Source organism: Rissa tridactyla, chromosome 8 (genome assembly GCF_028500815.1).
Source record: "Rissa tridactyla isolate bRisTri1 chromosome 8, bRisTri1.patW.cur.20221130, whole genome shotgun sequence".
Lineage (NCBI taxonomy): Eukaryota > Metazoa > Chordata > Aves > Charadriiformes > Laridae > Rissa > Rissa tridactyla.
This window is the reverse complement of record NC_071473.1, coordinates 17,321,493-17,339,111: the sequence shown is the minus strand read 5'-3', so window position 1 is coordinate 17,339,111 and position 17,619 is coordinate 17,321,493. Positions and strand designations below refer to the sequence as shown.

General features: G+C 44.6%; 1 protein-coding gene across 1 annotated transcript in view; it reads right to left on the bottom strand.

The window, feature by feature from the left end:
- DNAAF8 (dynein axonemal assembly factor 8) overlaps nt 1-17,619 on the bottom strand; it is a 96,521-nt gene that overhangs the window by 32,616 nt on the left and 46,286 nt on the right. Inside the window, exons 14-19 of the mRNA XM_054211026.1 lie at nt 14,599-14,715; nt 12,203-12,347; nt 9,747-10,044; nt 6,897-7,003; nt 3,492-3,646; nt 1,987-2,134 (exon numbers count right to left, since the gene is read on the bottom strand). Of these exons, the coding sequence (XP_054067001.1) occupies nt 1,987-2,134; nt 3,492-3,646; nt 6,897-7,003; nt 9,747-10,044; nt 12,203-12,347; nt 14,599-14,715 (970 nt within the window). The remainder of the gene's footprint in view (nt 1-1,986; nt 2,135-3,491; nt 3,647-6,896; nt 7,004-9,746; nt 10,045-12,202; nt 12,348-14,598; nt 14,716-17,619) is intronic.

Genomic DNA, 17,619 nt, shown 5'->3' with positions numbered 1-17,619 from the left:
CGCTAGAGGCTGATGGCAAACCTCAGATGTCAAACGTAGCACTGACAAGAGATTTGAGCTCATATCACTGACAATCACCTATCTGCTTTTCAGGTGGCGTGAGCAGCCAAAAAACGTGCCACCGCTGCCACAGCAGCATTACCTGCTGTTTATTCAAACTCAATGCATGGTAAAAAGTAAAGCTTGGACAAAAATTTATCGTGTTTGATCCTCAAGACAGACATCCATTACCCAAAGACACCTATCTATCTGTTCTATCTCAGGAGCAATTGTTGAATTTTTCCTTGCTTTGAAAATTGAACAGGGTTGAAGACCCTTGAAGGTGTAATTACTTTTCAGGGGTACTGATTACAAATGCAAAACTTCTTAATGTGGTGTTTATCCTACTCAAATCCTAGTGCTATTCTACGCTTCCCAGAGGCCAAACCAAAGGTTATGTGGCAAGAACATCAGCTTCCCCTCTCCAGGGCTCTGGAATGTGGAATAAGGTATCTCTCTGGATCAGTTCCGAAGCAACCACAGAACACGTGGAAAGAAACATTTGCAAAATCTGTCTACAAGCAAAGGAAAATAAAAACGAGTTCTCTACAATGACGGAAAACATTCTACCTTTCCGGAATACTCTTTGTTCTGGTGCCCACCTTTATATTTCTAGTGGAAATTTCCCCATCCAAAACACGAACACTGTAAACATCATCTGGGACACTCTGTGAGAAAAGCAGCAGAAACTGTACTTCTTTAATGAGCAACTTTCCTTGGGTGTGTGACATGGTGCTGTAATTAGTCTGCCATGATTAATCCACTGTGTCTGCACATGTTTTCAGAACATTCTGTGATACTCTCAGGAGAAAAAGCAGAGGACTTTTTGAATTGTCTTCCGCCCCCCCCCGCCCCCCAAACTTCTAAATGTTCCTTTCTATTGTGGATAGATTAAAGGAAGCAATCGGGCAGTGGATGAACGTCTCCATCAGGAGCTATTTGTGGTGGTGTTAATGGAGGGGTCAGCAACAGCCATCCCCTTCTCTCAGCAGTGGTGTCTGAAGCGAAGGTTGCAGGAAAACAGATGCAGGAATGGATTCTCCTGCTGCAGACAACGTGCCCACTGCCAGAGCAGGAAGAAGCAGGCAGGGCGAGTTCTTTTTTCCCTACTGATCACTGCTGTTGCTTGTGGGACCAATGTCAGCTCATCCTTAAGAAAACCAAATAACGCTTTTCCTGAACCAGAGCCTCAGAACAGAGTCTGACTCAAGCAAGAAGATTTGGGGCAGTAACTGGTCTGGGTTTTGGCAGTCCCTAAATATAAAATGAGCTACAGTTCAGATGCTTGGAAGTCACAAGTACGCAGAACTCAGGGCAGAGGTTGATAAGATCAGGTGCTATCCTCAGGCTCTGTGGCACATACATATTTTTGCTACCCCACCTCTCTCTGCAATAAGAAGACCTAAGAGGAGGATGATGAAGCCAGGCCCATTATGGAGGTGTACAGTGGGAAGCCAAGAGACAAGGCTGACAAATTCAAACACAGGAGGTTCCAACTTGACATAAAGGAAAACTAGTTCCCCATAAGGACGGTCAAGCATTGGAACAAAGGCCCAGAGAGGCAGAGGAACCTCCGTCCTTGCAGATTTTCAAGACCTGACTGAAAAAAGCCCTGAGCATCCTTATCTGAATTCATTGCTGACGCTGTATTGAGCAGGACCTTCTGAGGTCCCTTCCAACATGAGTTACTCTATGATTCTAAGTTCAAGAGGACTCCAGTGCTAAAGATCAAACAACTGACAAAGACCAACCTGCTCTGTTGGATATGTAGTAGTGACTGATTTACGTGTTGGTCTGGAAATAAGTCCAGCAAAACTATCAGGCCCTGATATTCTCAATAAACCTTTCCCACAATGTAACAGCTGTGATTAGACTGTAAGTGTTTAGCTCACACACACTGACACACAAGCCTTCTTTTCCGAGGTTGTTGAGCAGTGAAAGCATTACCTTTTACCAACGCAGGAATGTGATGGCTAGCATTCTCTCTTCTCAGCAACAAAATGAGACAGTGCACGTGTGGTTCAGCAGAGAGGTCTCCTCTTGCAGAACTAGTATCAGCTGAGCTTGAAATCTTGCTAGGGCAAAATACAGCAATCTGAAATAATGAGGGCCAGATTAGACTCTAAATGCAGATGTAATCACTACAGGGCTCAGGCAAACAGTTAAGTTACAATGGCATAACAAGATAAAGCTCACCAGCTGAGCCACAGTAACTTCCAATAACTAGGTGTTCATGCGTCATCTATTCATGAGACAGAGAAACTTAATTTAAACCTCAGGGATAGAGACTTAACATTAAAATGTTCTGCCCCGCAACTGGGCTGGACTAAAACCACAACAGTTATAACTCAGCTGATATGTGGTACCATCCTAAGTCACTCATGCAAAAACGATCTTGAGTCCCAAATGAAGGGATGATTTTTTAGAAACGTTCAGCTCCAAACAGCACATTGAAGCGATAGTTGCTGCTGTTAACTTCTAAAATAGCCATTTAGGAGAATGCTCCAAAGAATTGGCTATTTGGGCTGCAGTATTCCATAAATAAGTTATGTTTATTCTGCAAAACATGATGGGCAGGGACAGTGCTATTCCGCAGGCTTGATCACAGAACAAGCAGAAAAGAGGGGCTTTGTACACAGCTCCAATGCAAAAGGATGCATTTCCTGATCGACCCAGCAAACAGCCCTAAGCATGATAATTTAAAGTAAGGGGTCCAGTGCTTTGGAAGGGAAAGTGTCATATGATTCCTGGGTGATTTATTGTGTAAGAAGTGCAGAACTGGACTTCTTGCATACATTAATTTTGACTGGAATCTTACATTTAGGATTAGGCTGACTTGTCAAAATGCCAACTGCACTCTTAACGCAAATCTATCATCGTGTTAGAGCTTTAGAGAAAAAGAAAAAAAAAGTTATTATTTTTGACAATAGGAAAACTCTTTTCGCAACCCATCTGGAATGCATTAAACCAGGGGACTTCATGCTGAAAAGCCCTAAGCAGTCCCAGAGGGCCTGTGGAGTACATAATCAAACATCAGTCCGTTAGATGAAGGCTATTCTCCTGAATACACGTTTGCAGATCAGAAATTGTTGTTTTGGTTTATGTGGCTACTGCCTGCTCTTTCTTATTTTGAGATCAATGGTAAAATTCATGTTTGTCTTCGTAGGAGGAGGCCGGATTATGAATTTACACTTCTGTTCCCAGTGAGAGGCTGAGGCCTGGTGGATTTTTCCTACTACGGAAAAAAAGACAGCACTGAAAGCCACCAGAGTACCACTCACAGGAATACAAAGAACATGAGTGCTCGCTAGCTAGTAAAGAGAGAATAAGTGTCCTTGAGAACACTTAGTAGAGGAGTGTCAGCTCACACATCCATAAACTCACAGCATAATTAGTTGCAGAACAACTGGTAACCCAAGGTATACAGCTGCGCTGGGCGTTCTGTCCAGTACCTGATGATTTGTCATGCTCAGCGCGACGGCCTGCTTGGGCGAAAGCTGCAGCTGTCTGACTCCTTGCAGAACAAACCCCCGACGGGTACAGCCCGAAATCACACTACCGTATGCATGAGGAGATACCACAGGTGACACAATCAAAATGATGTCCCCTAGATCAAAAAGAGGGTAAGAAAAGCAGCATGTTATTCCCACAGAAGCTGTGGTATCAATGCAAGGCAACTCTCATAGTGGCTAGTTCCAACTTGAAGCACATCCCAAATGGTGACACTGTATTTTACGGTTTATTTGCTCTATCCAGCCCATAATGACTGCTATCGGAAGCCAACCCAGAATGGAAAAAGCTTATGGCGTCATCAGTAACATCTTTATGAATCATCTACCCCAGATAGTCTGTCTCATCAGGTCTCTCTAGCTATCTATGAGCTATTCATCTGTCTTTGAGGTATCTGTCTCTCGGCTCACGTGCTAGCTGTGCGTCAGCCCCCGCCGGGCTGCGTTTGAGCTGTTACCCTTAAACTGTCAAGCCGACTGGCCACACTGATGAGTAACTAAATAAGGTCAACAAGACCAACTGGCAATTTGTCCACTAAAAAGCACATGAAGCAACCCCAGCCATTCCTCTCTGCTATTATTGGTGGTCCTAGCCTGTAGCCAGCTTCTACAATCTTTTTCAGCGCTACCTTCTGCTCCTTCTTGTCCCCTCTTTAGTTCTGTCTTCAACCTTCACCCCAGAGCTTGCCTTGTGGCACAGGCTCCTGAGTCTTTGACCAGCCTGTGATCGTGACCTCACCTCACTCTGGTTTGGTATCATCTCTGGCTTCACAGCTTCCTGTCCTTGGCCATCTTGATAATGGTACCAGCCTGCTCTCTCCTACCTGATTCTCATCCACTAGGTCTGGCTGCTTATGGTCTCCTCGTATCCCTCATCCCAGTAGATAAGGTTGTAGAAGCAACTGGAATTTACATTGGGTTAGAACCTTGGGTCTTTAGACTCCTGTTTCCTAAGTTGAACCCCAAGCTCACTGCCAACAGGGTGGCAACACGTGCTGTGAGCAAGGAGAAAGAGCCTACAAGATCTCCTGAGCACTGTCTATGCCCCATCTTAGATACTATAGGACAAGCTCAAGACATTTCCCTGAAGCCTCTGATCTACCCAAGGTCTTTGCTCTGTTCTAATCTTATCTTGGGTCTCTGCTTTTACCATCATCTTCATTATTACACTGTCCTAATCCCAATACAGCTTTTTTTCTGTACACAATGTACATTCAGGTCTCCATAACTTGCCAAGAGCAAGCTCTGAAGACAAATCACAGAATCATAGAACGGTTTGCGTTGGAAGGGACCTTAAAGATCACCTAGGTCCAAACCCCTGCCACTTCTACATGGGTTTCCTCTACACTCTCTTGTTAATTTCTCTTAGCTCCACCTGAACGATATAATGACGTTGCAGTATTTTAGTCTCTGTGTCCCAGTTACACTTGGTTTTGGGGGTAGGACTATCAGCAGTGAATGTTTCTTTCAGTTCTAGACTTTACAATATGAATATCTGCCCCCCCAAGAACCTGACCAGGGCTCAGCCTGGTAGTTCAAAGCAATGGCAACAAAACAAGGGAAAGCTTGTGTTTATTACTAAGGATGGGACAGGCAGTTTCTTTGCCTAAAATTTCTATTTGGCTTTATAGCTTTAATTTTGCAGGCTTTGAGCCAGACTGACATTACTGCCACATTCATTACATGTGAACTGTCAAAACTTAGGGTTACAGGTGGTAAGAGTTTGGTTCCTCTCTAGTTGATAAAACTTTTATAAAAACATTTTTTCACATACACGTATCCCAAACCAACAAGAATACCTGCTAGGGTCAGTAAAACTTTGATTACTGAGAAGGAGCAGATATATCTGGTGGGAGTAGCAATAGAGCTGTTCTGCATGCTCTTCGTGAGTATATCTTCCCATCTCCAGGAGAAGCTGCTGGAGACCTGAGGGAAGGAGTCAGTAGATGTTTCCTTTCCTTACAACCCCAGAGGGTGTCTGCTCCCAGACCAAATTTTCAGCTTCTCTTCTGAGAGTCAGGATACAGTTATCTATCTGAGGAGCAAAGCGTGAAAGTGACTTCCTGAGCCCAAATACAGATGGAACGTGGTGTGGTGTAACTCAGCAGCCCACATCAGATGTGAATCATTAATGTCCATAAAAGGAAGGGGAGGCAGAAAATGTGACTCATTCCATCAGCAGCAACCAGCTGCCATCAATACCAATCCCAAATAATGCAGAGCCAATGGCTGACTGCCAAGATACCTGAGTTAGCATGCCCAGTTAGACAAGTTATAAGAGCGTATCTCAAAAGGTGACAAAAGGTGAGACTTTTCTTTTTTTTCTTTTTCGCTTCTCCATTTTCTTTCTGTCATCCTCTGTGTTACTTTCTGCTCCCTTCATCTTTTTGGCTTATGCTTTCATTCTTTTCTCATACATTCTTTCCTTTAACAATATAATTTTTCATGCCTTCTTTCTCTGTCAGTACAATCCTGCTTTCCTTCTGCCATCTTCTCCCCAACAGCTGCTGAGCTTCCACTCACTCCCCTCAGGCTTTGTTTTTTTTTTTCCTGTGAAACTATGCTCAATTCTGAGAGTAGAAACCAGATAGCAATACTCTAACAGCATTGTCTAAAAATCGCTTGTGCCTGAGATCTGCTGTGACTGTCAGCACGTTGGCTTTCTACAAGAGACACCCCTACACCACACAGATCCCTCTTAGCCTGTTATAAGGCCTGCACACCTTGGCAGGTTTCCCTTGAACACAGCTTGCTGGTAGCTAGGTACGAATTCAGAAGCTAGAAGACTACTCCTACAAAGGGAAAAGAGGACTTTGGGTAGAGCCAGGTGACAGCCAGTTAATATTAGCCCCATGAAGTGCTTTCTTTTCTGATTGAGTGATCAGTCCTGCCCTGAATAAAGTCTTAATCATTTCATACCCACGATGATTATACTCGACTCTTCACCAGTAGAGGCAGATAATCTCTAATCGGATAAAGATGCAGTTTAAGGCCACTGTTAGGTCTTCACATGACTGTTTCTTTGATGAACTGGCCCCTACATGCAGAGATTTCCAATAGGGTGGTTTCTTTGTTTTTTCCTTTTTATACTCTTCAGTGAAATCTAAGCAGCCTACAGGACTGTAGCAGCCACTCCCACGAGGAGGATGAGGTGATAACATTCCTCTGTCATTTCATTTTAGACGACACTGTTTCACTAGAAATTAATTCCTGGCTCTAGAACTGGCCAGGTCACAGCACTGAGCAATCCAGGGAGGCAGGATTTCCTGAAACGGGTGGGCTGGAGTAAGGTAATATTGTCAGCGAAGGAGAACCACAAAACCCCAAGATTCATTCCCTAACACCGACCTTTGGTAGTTGAGACAAGCATCGCTGGAGGTCGACACACCACCACGCCTTGGAGATCGACCTTTTCTTCATTAGCTTCTGCCCTAGGCGATGAAGGACTCTGAGAGCTAAGGAAAAACAATAAATATTAAAAGCTGTTACGCCGGGTTCTGACTCAAACCTACTTTCTGCAACAAACCCAGGGCCACAAAAGCTTCTCTGGTAAAACTGCTTTACTGGAAAAGCCATTTCAATCACTTGTCCGTGACATGAGCTGCATCAAGGTCTGTCTGACTGAACATTTTTTCATATTATTCCCTCCAAGACTCTCTGCATTCAATTAAAAGCAGCTAATGCAAAGTAGCTGGCTTGGCAAAGAAATCTGGGAATCCAGAAATATGTCAGGCTTTGTTACCAGAACTTTTCCTACCCACAGATGCATCATAGTTGCTATTCATTTTTGGTTCTTTAGCCAGAATTTAACCAGTTTTAAAGGTTCATGTTGAGCAACAAGCACAATCAAGTCTGGCAGAGATGTTCATGGCAGTGAAACCTCTACAACGTTCCCGCATACCCAAAAGGACCAAATCACAGCACAGAGAACATAAGGTGTGGTTCTGAAAGCCAGGGACTGACAGCAGCACGAACTGCAGCCTGTGAAACGGTTTGACTGGGTCTGTGAAGCGCAGGCTGCTCAGGCAAACCTGCCTGCCTCGTCCCGTGCCACCACGGAGCTGGCTGGAATACATCCTGCTCCTTCACTCCCAGGAGACCACGGCATTTGCAAGTATAATCTGAAAAGCGCAATCTGAGTTCCAGTTTATATTCTTGTCTCCCAATGGACCAAATTACCAGCATCAGGAGAAAGACAAGTGCGTTATTTAGAACGTAGCGCCACTCTGGACCGGCTAAGTTATAACAGAGGGGCAGAATTCATCACCTTTGTAAGAGGAAAAAAGCATCCCTGAGGAAAACAAACAAATAAATGAAGAGAATGAAACTCTGCCAAATTGATTTTTTTTTTTCAAATTTTAAAAGTAAAGTGATGAGAGTCACTGTTCATGGCACAGCAGAACTGAACTCTAACACACAACGCTTCCACGAGCATCAGATTAATTCTACATGGGTGCACTCTGCCACTCTGCAGAAAGCACCGACAGGACCGCAGACTATCTCACCTCCAGCCTGCTGCCACTGACACAGTGTGCCGTGCTGCACCCAGCATCCAGGATCACAAGGGATCTTTAAAAACCTGTCCAGAACTTGCAGTTGCAGGGCCTTGTCCGAGCTTTCTGCGGGGGAGTTTCAATCCAGCATCCTTTATTCATTTCAGCAACATTAAAAGGAGATGCCCAGGGCCTGAAAACCCCAGCGTAGAGGCTGGCATCCCCTGTGATTACACAGGCCAGTGTGACAAGCACGACAGTCAGGGAGCGGGGATACGTAGTTTGGTATTTTCCCAGTTGGTGGAAATTCCTTGAAGCCCTAAGTCAAATCTTTTGATAAAGCACTGTAAAATAAATGCTTCAAGCCACAGATCTACCTGTGCTTGGAAGAACCCCAGTGGTGTCTTTCAGCAGCCAAAAAGAGAAAAGTGCCTCTTTTCTTCCCTCTGCAGGCCAGACTACTCTCATCCTCCAGAGGAAAGGGACCTTTGAGTGCAGCAGAGCCCTTCATTTACGCACACAGGATTAAATGTGCTTCCTGTGTCCTCAGGTTCGAGTCTCTGTCCAGGAAGTTGCAAGATCATCAGGAAGGGAAGTGATGGTTTTGTGCTGTAGAAAGCACTCATCTTCATCAAGGAAAAACTGCAGAGAGGTTTGGGAAAAGAGTGCTGGGAAGGAGCGCAAGAGAGTCCAAGCTACTGATCCAGCCTTTCCTCTGCCTCGGTGGCGGTGGTGTGCAAGGGCTGCTCAGTGCCAACTTCCACAGCTCTGCTCCCTGCCACTGTCCCCTTTCCCTCACGCACCCCTGCTCTGCTGAGCAAGGCCAACAGCAGGCATTCTGGCAGCCCAACATCAATGTTATAAACCAGATTAAAGATTAAAAAACAGTAGGTAAATCAATTTCTGTCCAAAACAGAAAAGCGAGTCTGTGGGAGCTGTAGCCCCCTCTCCCTGTAGCACTAGGCAGCAGAGCACAGGCGGTCTGGGTTCCATGATGGATTCATAGATGGCTCAAAAGCCCAGTTCCCTCTGCGGCCATATCCAGACCCATCTGACAGCGAGATTCCCAACTCCTGCATGTCAGTTATTCCCAGCACTTTTTGGCACCTTACTCCTATATCATCAGCTCCTAAATTGCATTTCTCATGCTGTTTGCTAGAATTAAAAGTTTATAAGCCACCCTTCATTTTCACACACCTCTGTCATAATCCTCCAAAGAGCCTTTTCCATCTGAAGCCCCTTATCTCTAATCGGTTGATATGGAAAGGACACAGGGCAAAGCTAGAGCAGAGCTTTCTAGCAAAGGGCCACACTTCTGCAGCACCAGGCACAGCTGGAGGAGGTCTCAAATCAGTCTGATCAGATGTTTCAGGCACAGAGGGCCCAAGAGCAGGTGCTGCAAGTGTATAGACTACAGATCTAGCTACCAGGGAACAAGTGATGAGAAGCAACTGCAGAAGTCCCACACCCAACACCTTGACACACCTATTACGTGCTGCAGAGGAAACAGTCCCATGAGAGAAGGACTTTTGTAGACTCTAGTAACTGGTTTGGAAATATAAAAGTCTGTTCCCACCCTGCACTCTCATTCACTGAAACCTTCAGCAGAAGTAAAGACAGAGTACACTGGCTGGGTGCCTGCCCGGCCTCCATGTCCCACTGCCTGTGACAGCCACCACAGTTCAAATACACCCAGGGCCATCACCTTGCTGTGCTGCTGCACCGGGAAGCCGGATCCAGGACACCAGCAACCCTCCCTCCAAACCAGAGGCACAGCTCCCTGTGCACACGGCTGTCCAGGTGGGGCAGGTAGAGAAGAGGCTCCGCTTGGCTCCTGCAGTAGATGGCATTGATGGAACCGCAGTCCGTCACACTCGCCAGCTGGGGGTCAGATGGCCCGAAGACATTCTGTAAGGTGCTACGTGCTTTAGGCCCCCTCACGCCTAATGCCAGCACTGGTGGCACCTTGCCGGGCTTTGAAGTATAGGAAGAAGGGAGCTTTTCTGTGAAAGACAACATACACATGACTAAAACATGGAACAACCCGCCCCAAGGTCATTCATTCCACTCAAGTGCTCCTTTCAGACTTAGTCAAAATAACCTACTGGTTACCTGTCCTGGGGGTGACATGCTGGCAACCAGCTGCACGTGTTTACCCAAGAGCAAATCTGAGATTATTCAAGGTAGTCTGTTAAAGAAAGAGGAGTCTGTTGCCTCATACTTGATGTGGAAAGGAGCGTGCCCAGGGTTAGTTACTAAAGAGCGGCTGAACCACTAGAAGTCAGCACTTTAACTTCTTGTGGAAGTTGCTCATGCCCCCAAGGAAAGTTGGGGGATTGAAGGCAAGACATGAGAAGAACCTGGGCCTGAGGAGAGGGATGTTTTCTGTAATTTTCATTAGAGATGGGAAAACTGGGAATGGGGTCACAAACTGGAAATTTGTGGACTTCTGTTCTAGATTATTTCCTTCTGCATCAAATAGAGATTTTGTGCTATGTTGTAAGATGATGTAGCCAGGCAAATATTTGACTAGCTGCCCTTATTCCCCTGCCAGGACTTGAACTGTGGCTTCCCTTATTTTCTGCAAAAACTCTTCCCTATGTCTCTGGCAAACCTTTCTCCATGTCTACTGTCAGCATGGTTGGGGTCCAATAAATAACCCCAGAAAAAGAGCAAGTTTGGCTCCTCCACAGTTCTTGCCGCAGATGTTACAAAAAGCAGCAAGGTGTGTCATTTTCTTCCCTGAGGTTTAAAAACATATTCAATTACATCATTTGTTGCATAAGAATCAGAAGCCAGAAGACAAGTCTGCAGAGCAGGTAGATAATGGAGAAACTAGCTGTAAATATTTAAAATAATCATTTTTAAGTTTTCAAGCTAAGGGTAAAAATCTAATTTACAAACTCATACAGCAGTTTTCAGCTCAAATGAATTGTCTCTTCGTATGAAATGTTCCTAAATAATGGTGCATGGTACAGAGCATTGAAGCACATCTGCTGCCTGTCATCTCCTAATGACTGGTGATTTTATGGTTTTCTTATTCATTTCTGGAGTCCTTCTTCATTTCTCCAGCTATCAGTACAAATGTATTACGTGCACAGCGCTGAGCCAACTCCGACTGCAATCCCATTTCTAAGGCAGTCCGCTCCTATTGTTTTCAAATGGAAAAAGGGGGGCAGGGAAACTGAAGAATTTTTCTCCAATTAAGCTGGTCTTCGCTCACTTTCCGCATGAGGAAAAGGAAACCCATTTCTCCACTCTCAGCCTGCCTATAGCTTTCCCCAAGAGAAATGGATTGCCTGTATTCCTGATGGTGTCACATACAAAGCTTCCAGGAGAAGTTCTTGGCATAAAAGGAAGTAAAAGCCATACTATACTGCAGAGGCAATCGCTGTACTTTGCGACTAATGCAACGCCTGTTCCTCTAGGGTTATATTGCATTGGCAACTAATAATATTCCATACACGGTTTAAGACAGGCTTTATTATCTCTATTTCACAAATGGAAAAAAATAAAAACTTGAATGGTACATGCCACCATTCATGGTGTCGAACGTTAAAGACTTAGTGATTTGAGTTCTGAGACCCATATCATTTTTGTTTACCTTATCTTCTTGGTCTCACATCTCAGACCATCTTCTATCAGCAAACATGACATTTTGGTGATGGCTTATCAGCCAACACAACCACAGGGTGACTAGATCAGTACTTTTGCGCATGCTTCTGAAGTCCCATAGGCAATGGGATGGGGGGAATTGTGGAAGGGGAAGGCTGGATTTTCTGCAGTTAAAATCTTCGGGAAAATCAGTGAGAACTGATTTAGTAAATTTAACTCAAATAAGTCTAACTTTCGAGCTTAGGGCACTGCAATCTGGGAAAGCTCACTGCAAAGGAACAACAGCTAAAGTGGTTTGAGACACTTTCTGTATCAAGGGTTAAAAATTCAACACTGGGAACAGATGGAAAGAAACAGCCCAAAACCTTTTATCATTTCTTTTGGGAAAGACACAGGAACTGATAAAGCACCCCTCCTGTAAATTCGATCCCCTCTCCCCCATGCCCACAGCACCACATCACTCTTCGCCTTAGTACATTTACAGATCTTTGCTTTCACCTCCATCTCGCCACATGATGGAATCTCTGGAGGAAGACTAGACCTCACCTGAGCTAGAGAGCAGCACATCCTGCTGGGGATAGAGCAGGCGGAGTCCACAGATATCCAGCCCAGAACCGAGTACCAGCTGCAACATGTGATGGGTGGCCAGGGGACTTCGGAAGAGAGTTTCAAACAGCAGCGCCATGGCAACCTGAACAGCAAGAGCACATTGGAGGAATGAGCCAAATGCTTCCAAGCCCTCAATGACCACACAGCTGTATCTCTTCCACTCACCTTTAGTTCCTGTGGCTTATCTACATTGGAAAGAGGCTTTCTTTTATTTTATGTTTACGTGCAGTTCAGCACAGTAGGCTCTTAGCTTCAGATTGAATCGTAACTATCTGTGATAATTATGATCGAATCTATTTCTGCTGATATAATTGTGCTTTTTGTCACATAAACCTACTAGTAGAAAACCACAAGCTCTCTGGGGCAGAGACTGAAGCGTATCACTCCTGCTGTTTAACTTTGCATACTACAGAAGGATGATTAAATCACAGAATCAATAATAATTATACAATAATAATAGACCAACTGGTTGTTTCTTTATACCTACAAAAGTGCCAACATGAAAAAAAATAAAATAAAAATATCAGAAGGCAGACACACCACTGGTACAGTCCCAAATTTAGATTTGAAATCTTCTTCACCAGACGAATCCAATTCAGCCCATTCTTGCATGTAGGAAGACATACACCAACACGTACTGAATGTTTATATCCAAAAGTGAAGCAAATTACTATTATTTTCCCATCAGAAGGAACATATTGTTTCAGAAAGCAGGTGCTTTACGATGGAAAGTGGTGTGGTGCTGGGGGTAATAAATTGTCTAGCCGTACATCAGAGAAGTGTGATTGTACTGGCCTCAAATTTGTGCATGGTTCTCCTGGCTGAAAAGCAACACGACGCTATCCCCAGCAGCACGCTTTATGGCTGCAGCGAACGCCAAATGAATTCATCACTATTGGACACTTTAAATGAAATGCTACTTGCCCATAAACACATTACGGGGCTTATACCATCATGATAAATGAAGATATAAATTTACTCAAATCATAAAAAAGTAGTCTAATTAGGAATAAAAGCTCTATTTCTTTATGTTTGTCTAGCTCAAGCTCTCCTGATATTAACCCAATATTCACAGCAGCCAGTAAGGACTCTGTAGCTGGTAAGAGAGTCCCTGGGGCTTGGCTGCCCGGGCTCAGGGCCAGCTTTGATAACGCAGTGATCCAGCATTGAGAAACCTCAGTAGCTGCCTGTCTCCCCTTTGCTTGGGAGCCAGGCGCTTGGCTTTGGTCCCCGTCTGAGCTTTGTTGCAGGTATGCCTTGGTCCAGTCTCATATGTCACTGATTCTGGCTGTTCTCCTAACACGCTGATGTGACTTTCTGGCTTGGCCTTGTCACTGCGACCTCTTGGCTGGCCCTGGTTACTGCTGCTAGACCTGCTCTGCTCTTCTTGCTTGGGTAGCGTGGGACTGCACCGTGACGGTGAGGTCACCGGTCCTGCCTGCCTTGCTGTCAGCCTCAGCTCCTGGCTTGCCTTCCCTTCCAGAGCATCCTGCCATTGCTGCAAGAAGGTCCACAGGGATCCATTAACAGCAGTCGAGGAACTGTAACGAAGACATGAGGCGTTTCCCGAGCGCACCAAGTATCTTCAGCTCCTAATTGTGGACTTCAAGCATCTTCCAGGAGCAAGCCTGGTACACTCTCAGCAACTGGTTGGGCTCGCTGTGGTCTTCAGGAGGAACTTAATAAATGTGCATCTCCCTGAATCAATGCTAACAGGGAACTGAACTGTCAGATCAAAGACGCTATGGTTTGTGTTGCACAAGAGCAAAGACAGGTGAGTTACCATAGTTAAATTACCATACATGGGTGGAGGTCTAGTGCAGTTTGGTATGCACTCCTAAACAGAGGTAAAGATCAGCTGTTTTAAGTTACCTTAACCTCTTCTTCTGGGGTCAATGAAATAGAATTCCTTTCTACTTGTTCATACAACACACACACACAGTTACTGTAGGTCAGGCAGGTAGTGCCAGAAGCTTCCAAAATTTTTTGGAATGTTTCTGAGTGCAAGTTGAAGTTGTGTTGTATATTGGCTTGCAGTCAAGTGGTTTTGGCTTATCAAAATTTTGTCTACTGTTACTGATTTGCACCTGGTTGGTAGCAATTTCTTCAACCCGCACATTTCATATAGTTTCATCTTCTCTGGCTCAGAGCAATCAGCACATCAATACCAATGACACAAAATACTCAGCTGATATATTTAGGTCTGAGCAAGAAATACTTCAGGATCAGTATTTGTACCAAACGTCAAGACTGAAATATTCTGGGTCACTTAATCATCTCTCAACTTCCCACATCATCCCACGAGTCAGAAAGGAGTGGTTTGGTTTTTTTACCTCAGCGTCTGTATCCCTGCAAGCCTCAATGTCGCTGCTGTTAGGGAAGTATTCTTCCTCAGTTTCAACTGTCTGCCAGTAAAATCCATTTGGCACCGCAAACACCTTCTCCACTGCCTGAAATGCACAAAGGACAGCTCTTACTTGTACGTTATCCTGAGCCCTCAAAATAAAGGGCTAGGAAAAAATAGTATTTTATGGCTAGAGAGTACATAATGATGCACATTAACAGATTAACCTCATTAGTCCGGTGGTGTTACCCATCATTTTCTTTCTTACAACTGTACCACTAGTTACAATTAAGTGATATCCCAAGAATATGAACCTGCAACTGCTTCCTGAGAGTCTGAACATTCCCAGGGTCCAACCCAGGGACTCTCCAACATGCGGAGTACCCATGGACATGAACGGGAGTTGCATGCAAAAGGCACTGCAGGATCAGGCTGAGCAGCTCGAGACCTTGATTCTCCACGATCGTGCTGAGCATCCAGCAGAAAAGGGCTTTGTTAAAGGAACGCTCTAATTAACTAATCAAACAGAAAGGTAGGGAAAGAATTGCATGAACTTCTACATGCCTGTAACCAAAATAGGACATTTCTCCTGTGCTCACGTCACCACAAGTGACACATATCTGCAAGTCTTATTGTGGCACATACTCATGGATAGGCAAAAAGACTCTGGCATTTAGGTCACAGGTTTACGGAAGTGTAGCATTTCCCAATCTCAGCACCTTATTTTGTTTCTCATACATTTTCTGAGCAGCCAAGCAAGCAACTTTACAAGTGCAAGTTTAAGGATGTGTCACTCAATGAGAATGTGCTGTGACTGCATGCTCGGTAAGCAAGGCCATAGTCCAGGAACAAAGGCAGCTTTTAAGTCATATTTGTCAAGTTCTGGTTTGGGAAGAAGTGATGTTCGTAGCTATGCCACAATTGAGCATTCCAGAAATACGGATGCATTTAGGCACAGCTCACGCAGGGCAAGATTCATTCCAAGATTGAAAAAAAAAAAAAAAAAAAAAAAAACAACCCCAACCCAAAACCCCAAAAACCCAACTGTCATTTTTGAGACATAGGCTCAGGTGGAGTATCTCAGAGCGGCTTCACTATTTTTAAAGATGCTACTTTGCTTCACAGCAGTCGTTCATCTGTCCTCATCTCATGAGGACAGACCTTTTCAAGAAAGAAAAAAAGGAATTAAATTTCATCATGGTCTCATGAGGACTTCTATTATGGATAGAAAATGGACTGACTCTGCACAAAGCGTCCATTCTGGATTATGAGGTACATATAATGCTATTTAATTGTGCAATCACCTGAGAGATTTTTTTGCGCTGCTCAGCAAATGATAAGCACTTCATATCATTCCCCAAATGTTTAAAAACAACAACAAGAAAATGAAATTAATTTGAATAATATTAAAAACCCTCTGACATCTGCCTTTCTGCTTCAGCAACCTTTTGTGCTTTCTCCTTCCTCTATTTCCTGTGCTTCATGAAATATTTGCCTAAAAGCAGAACTGGGGATTTCACTTTTCACCCAGTTTCAGGCAACACAACTACACCAAACCAAGAGCTTCGGCATCTCTCAATGGATCTGTCTATTTTGTCCTGCAAGTCATCATTTACCAGCCTCCACTTGTGACATTACATTTGCTTGCTGTGGAAAATATCATCAAAGGAAAAGCAGGAAATTGTTGATTTCAGGGGAAACAGAAGATGTTCTCCGTTTCCAATTTTTGCTGCCAGATCCTTCATGCAACACTGGCACAATGCAGCGACCCCTACAAAAATGGGAATGCAGCAAGATCCCTGTCTTCTGGGGTTCAGGCTGTTCCTTGAACAAACCTCAAGCCTATGAACTTTCAAGAAGAAGGAAAAGGGAAGGGACAAATGCGGTCAAAACAACTCCAGCCCACATTTCCAGAGAAACCTTCATTATAATCATCCAGCCCCCGTTAGGACACAGAGGATGCAAGTTGGGACTACCTTGGGAAATCCAAGGCAGCAGAATTTAGGAAGTACCTTTAGGAAGTACCACGGTGGAGGCTGTGATCCCAGGCACGCTGCCACATGGTCAGCTTCCCTCCCCGCCAGAGCAGGGATCTGGCCACAGCTATCAGGGAATCAAGGCCTGCGGAAAATTGTTACTGTGATCTGTCATATTCTCTTCTTTCTATCAGCCAACCTGAACGTGATTTCACAAAGCAGCAGAAAATGAAGCTGGAAAAGTCTTAGCTCTCCTAGAAGATCCTTCTCCTCATGGGTAAGAAAATACATATCACAGAATCATAGAATCGCTGAGGTTGGAAGGGACCTTTAAGATCATCAAGTCCAACCATGGCTGCAGTACAACAGTTCCTGCTTTTTCCAGTATAGGTAAAATACGCCAGTGGAGGAGAACTCCCGACACTGCCTTCCTATGCAATGCACAAGAGAAATAGGAAGAAAACAACTTTCCCATGCACATAAGAAAGAACCCACCGAGTCAGCTGGTACAATACTGAGCTGAGCCCTATTTGACACATAATGCAGAGCGACCCTCCCCAGGCAGTTGCATGATCCCACTCTTATTGAAATAATTTGGGTGATTCTCATGCTATTTATCTTAATGCTACTTTGGTGCTACTTTTAAAGTTCCACAATAAGAGAGACGGGGTAGGCGTGAGAATTGTATTGGTTTCACCTCAAGGCTGGTTCCTCTCTCACGCCTCCAACAACGTTACAGTAGCTGTAAAGCTTCTGTGCAAACACAGCAGTTGAGAAAGTCTCTCCCAGGATAGCTGATACATCACCTCCAAATGCTGACCTGGCTCTTGGCAGGGAGAAAAGGAGACTCCCTCCCCACACACTGCACAGAACAGTGAAGAGGCAGTCCAGCCTTCGAGACCTACCTGAAAATTCCTCTTCTCTAAGGCTCCACAGCCGCAGAGCACTGTAATAATCTCACCTCTCATGGTAAAGGCACTACACCAGGGAGGAAAGGTAGCCTACAGTCAGCCAATGGGAGCTACAGCAGCCCC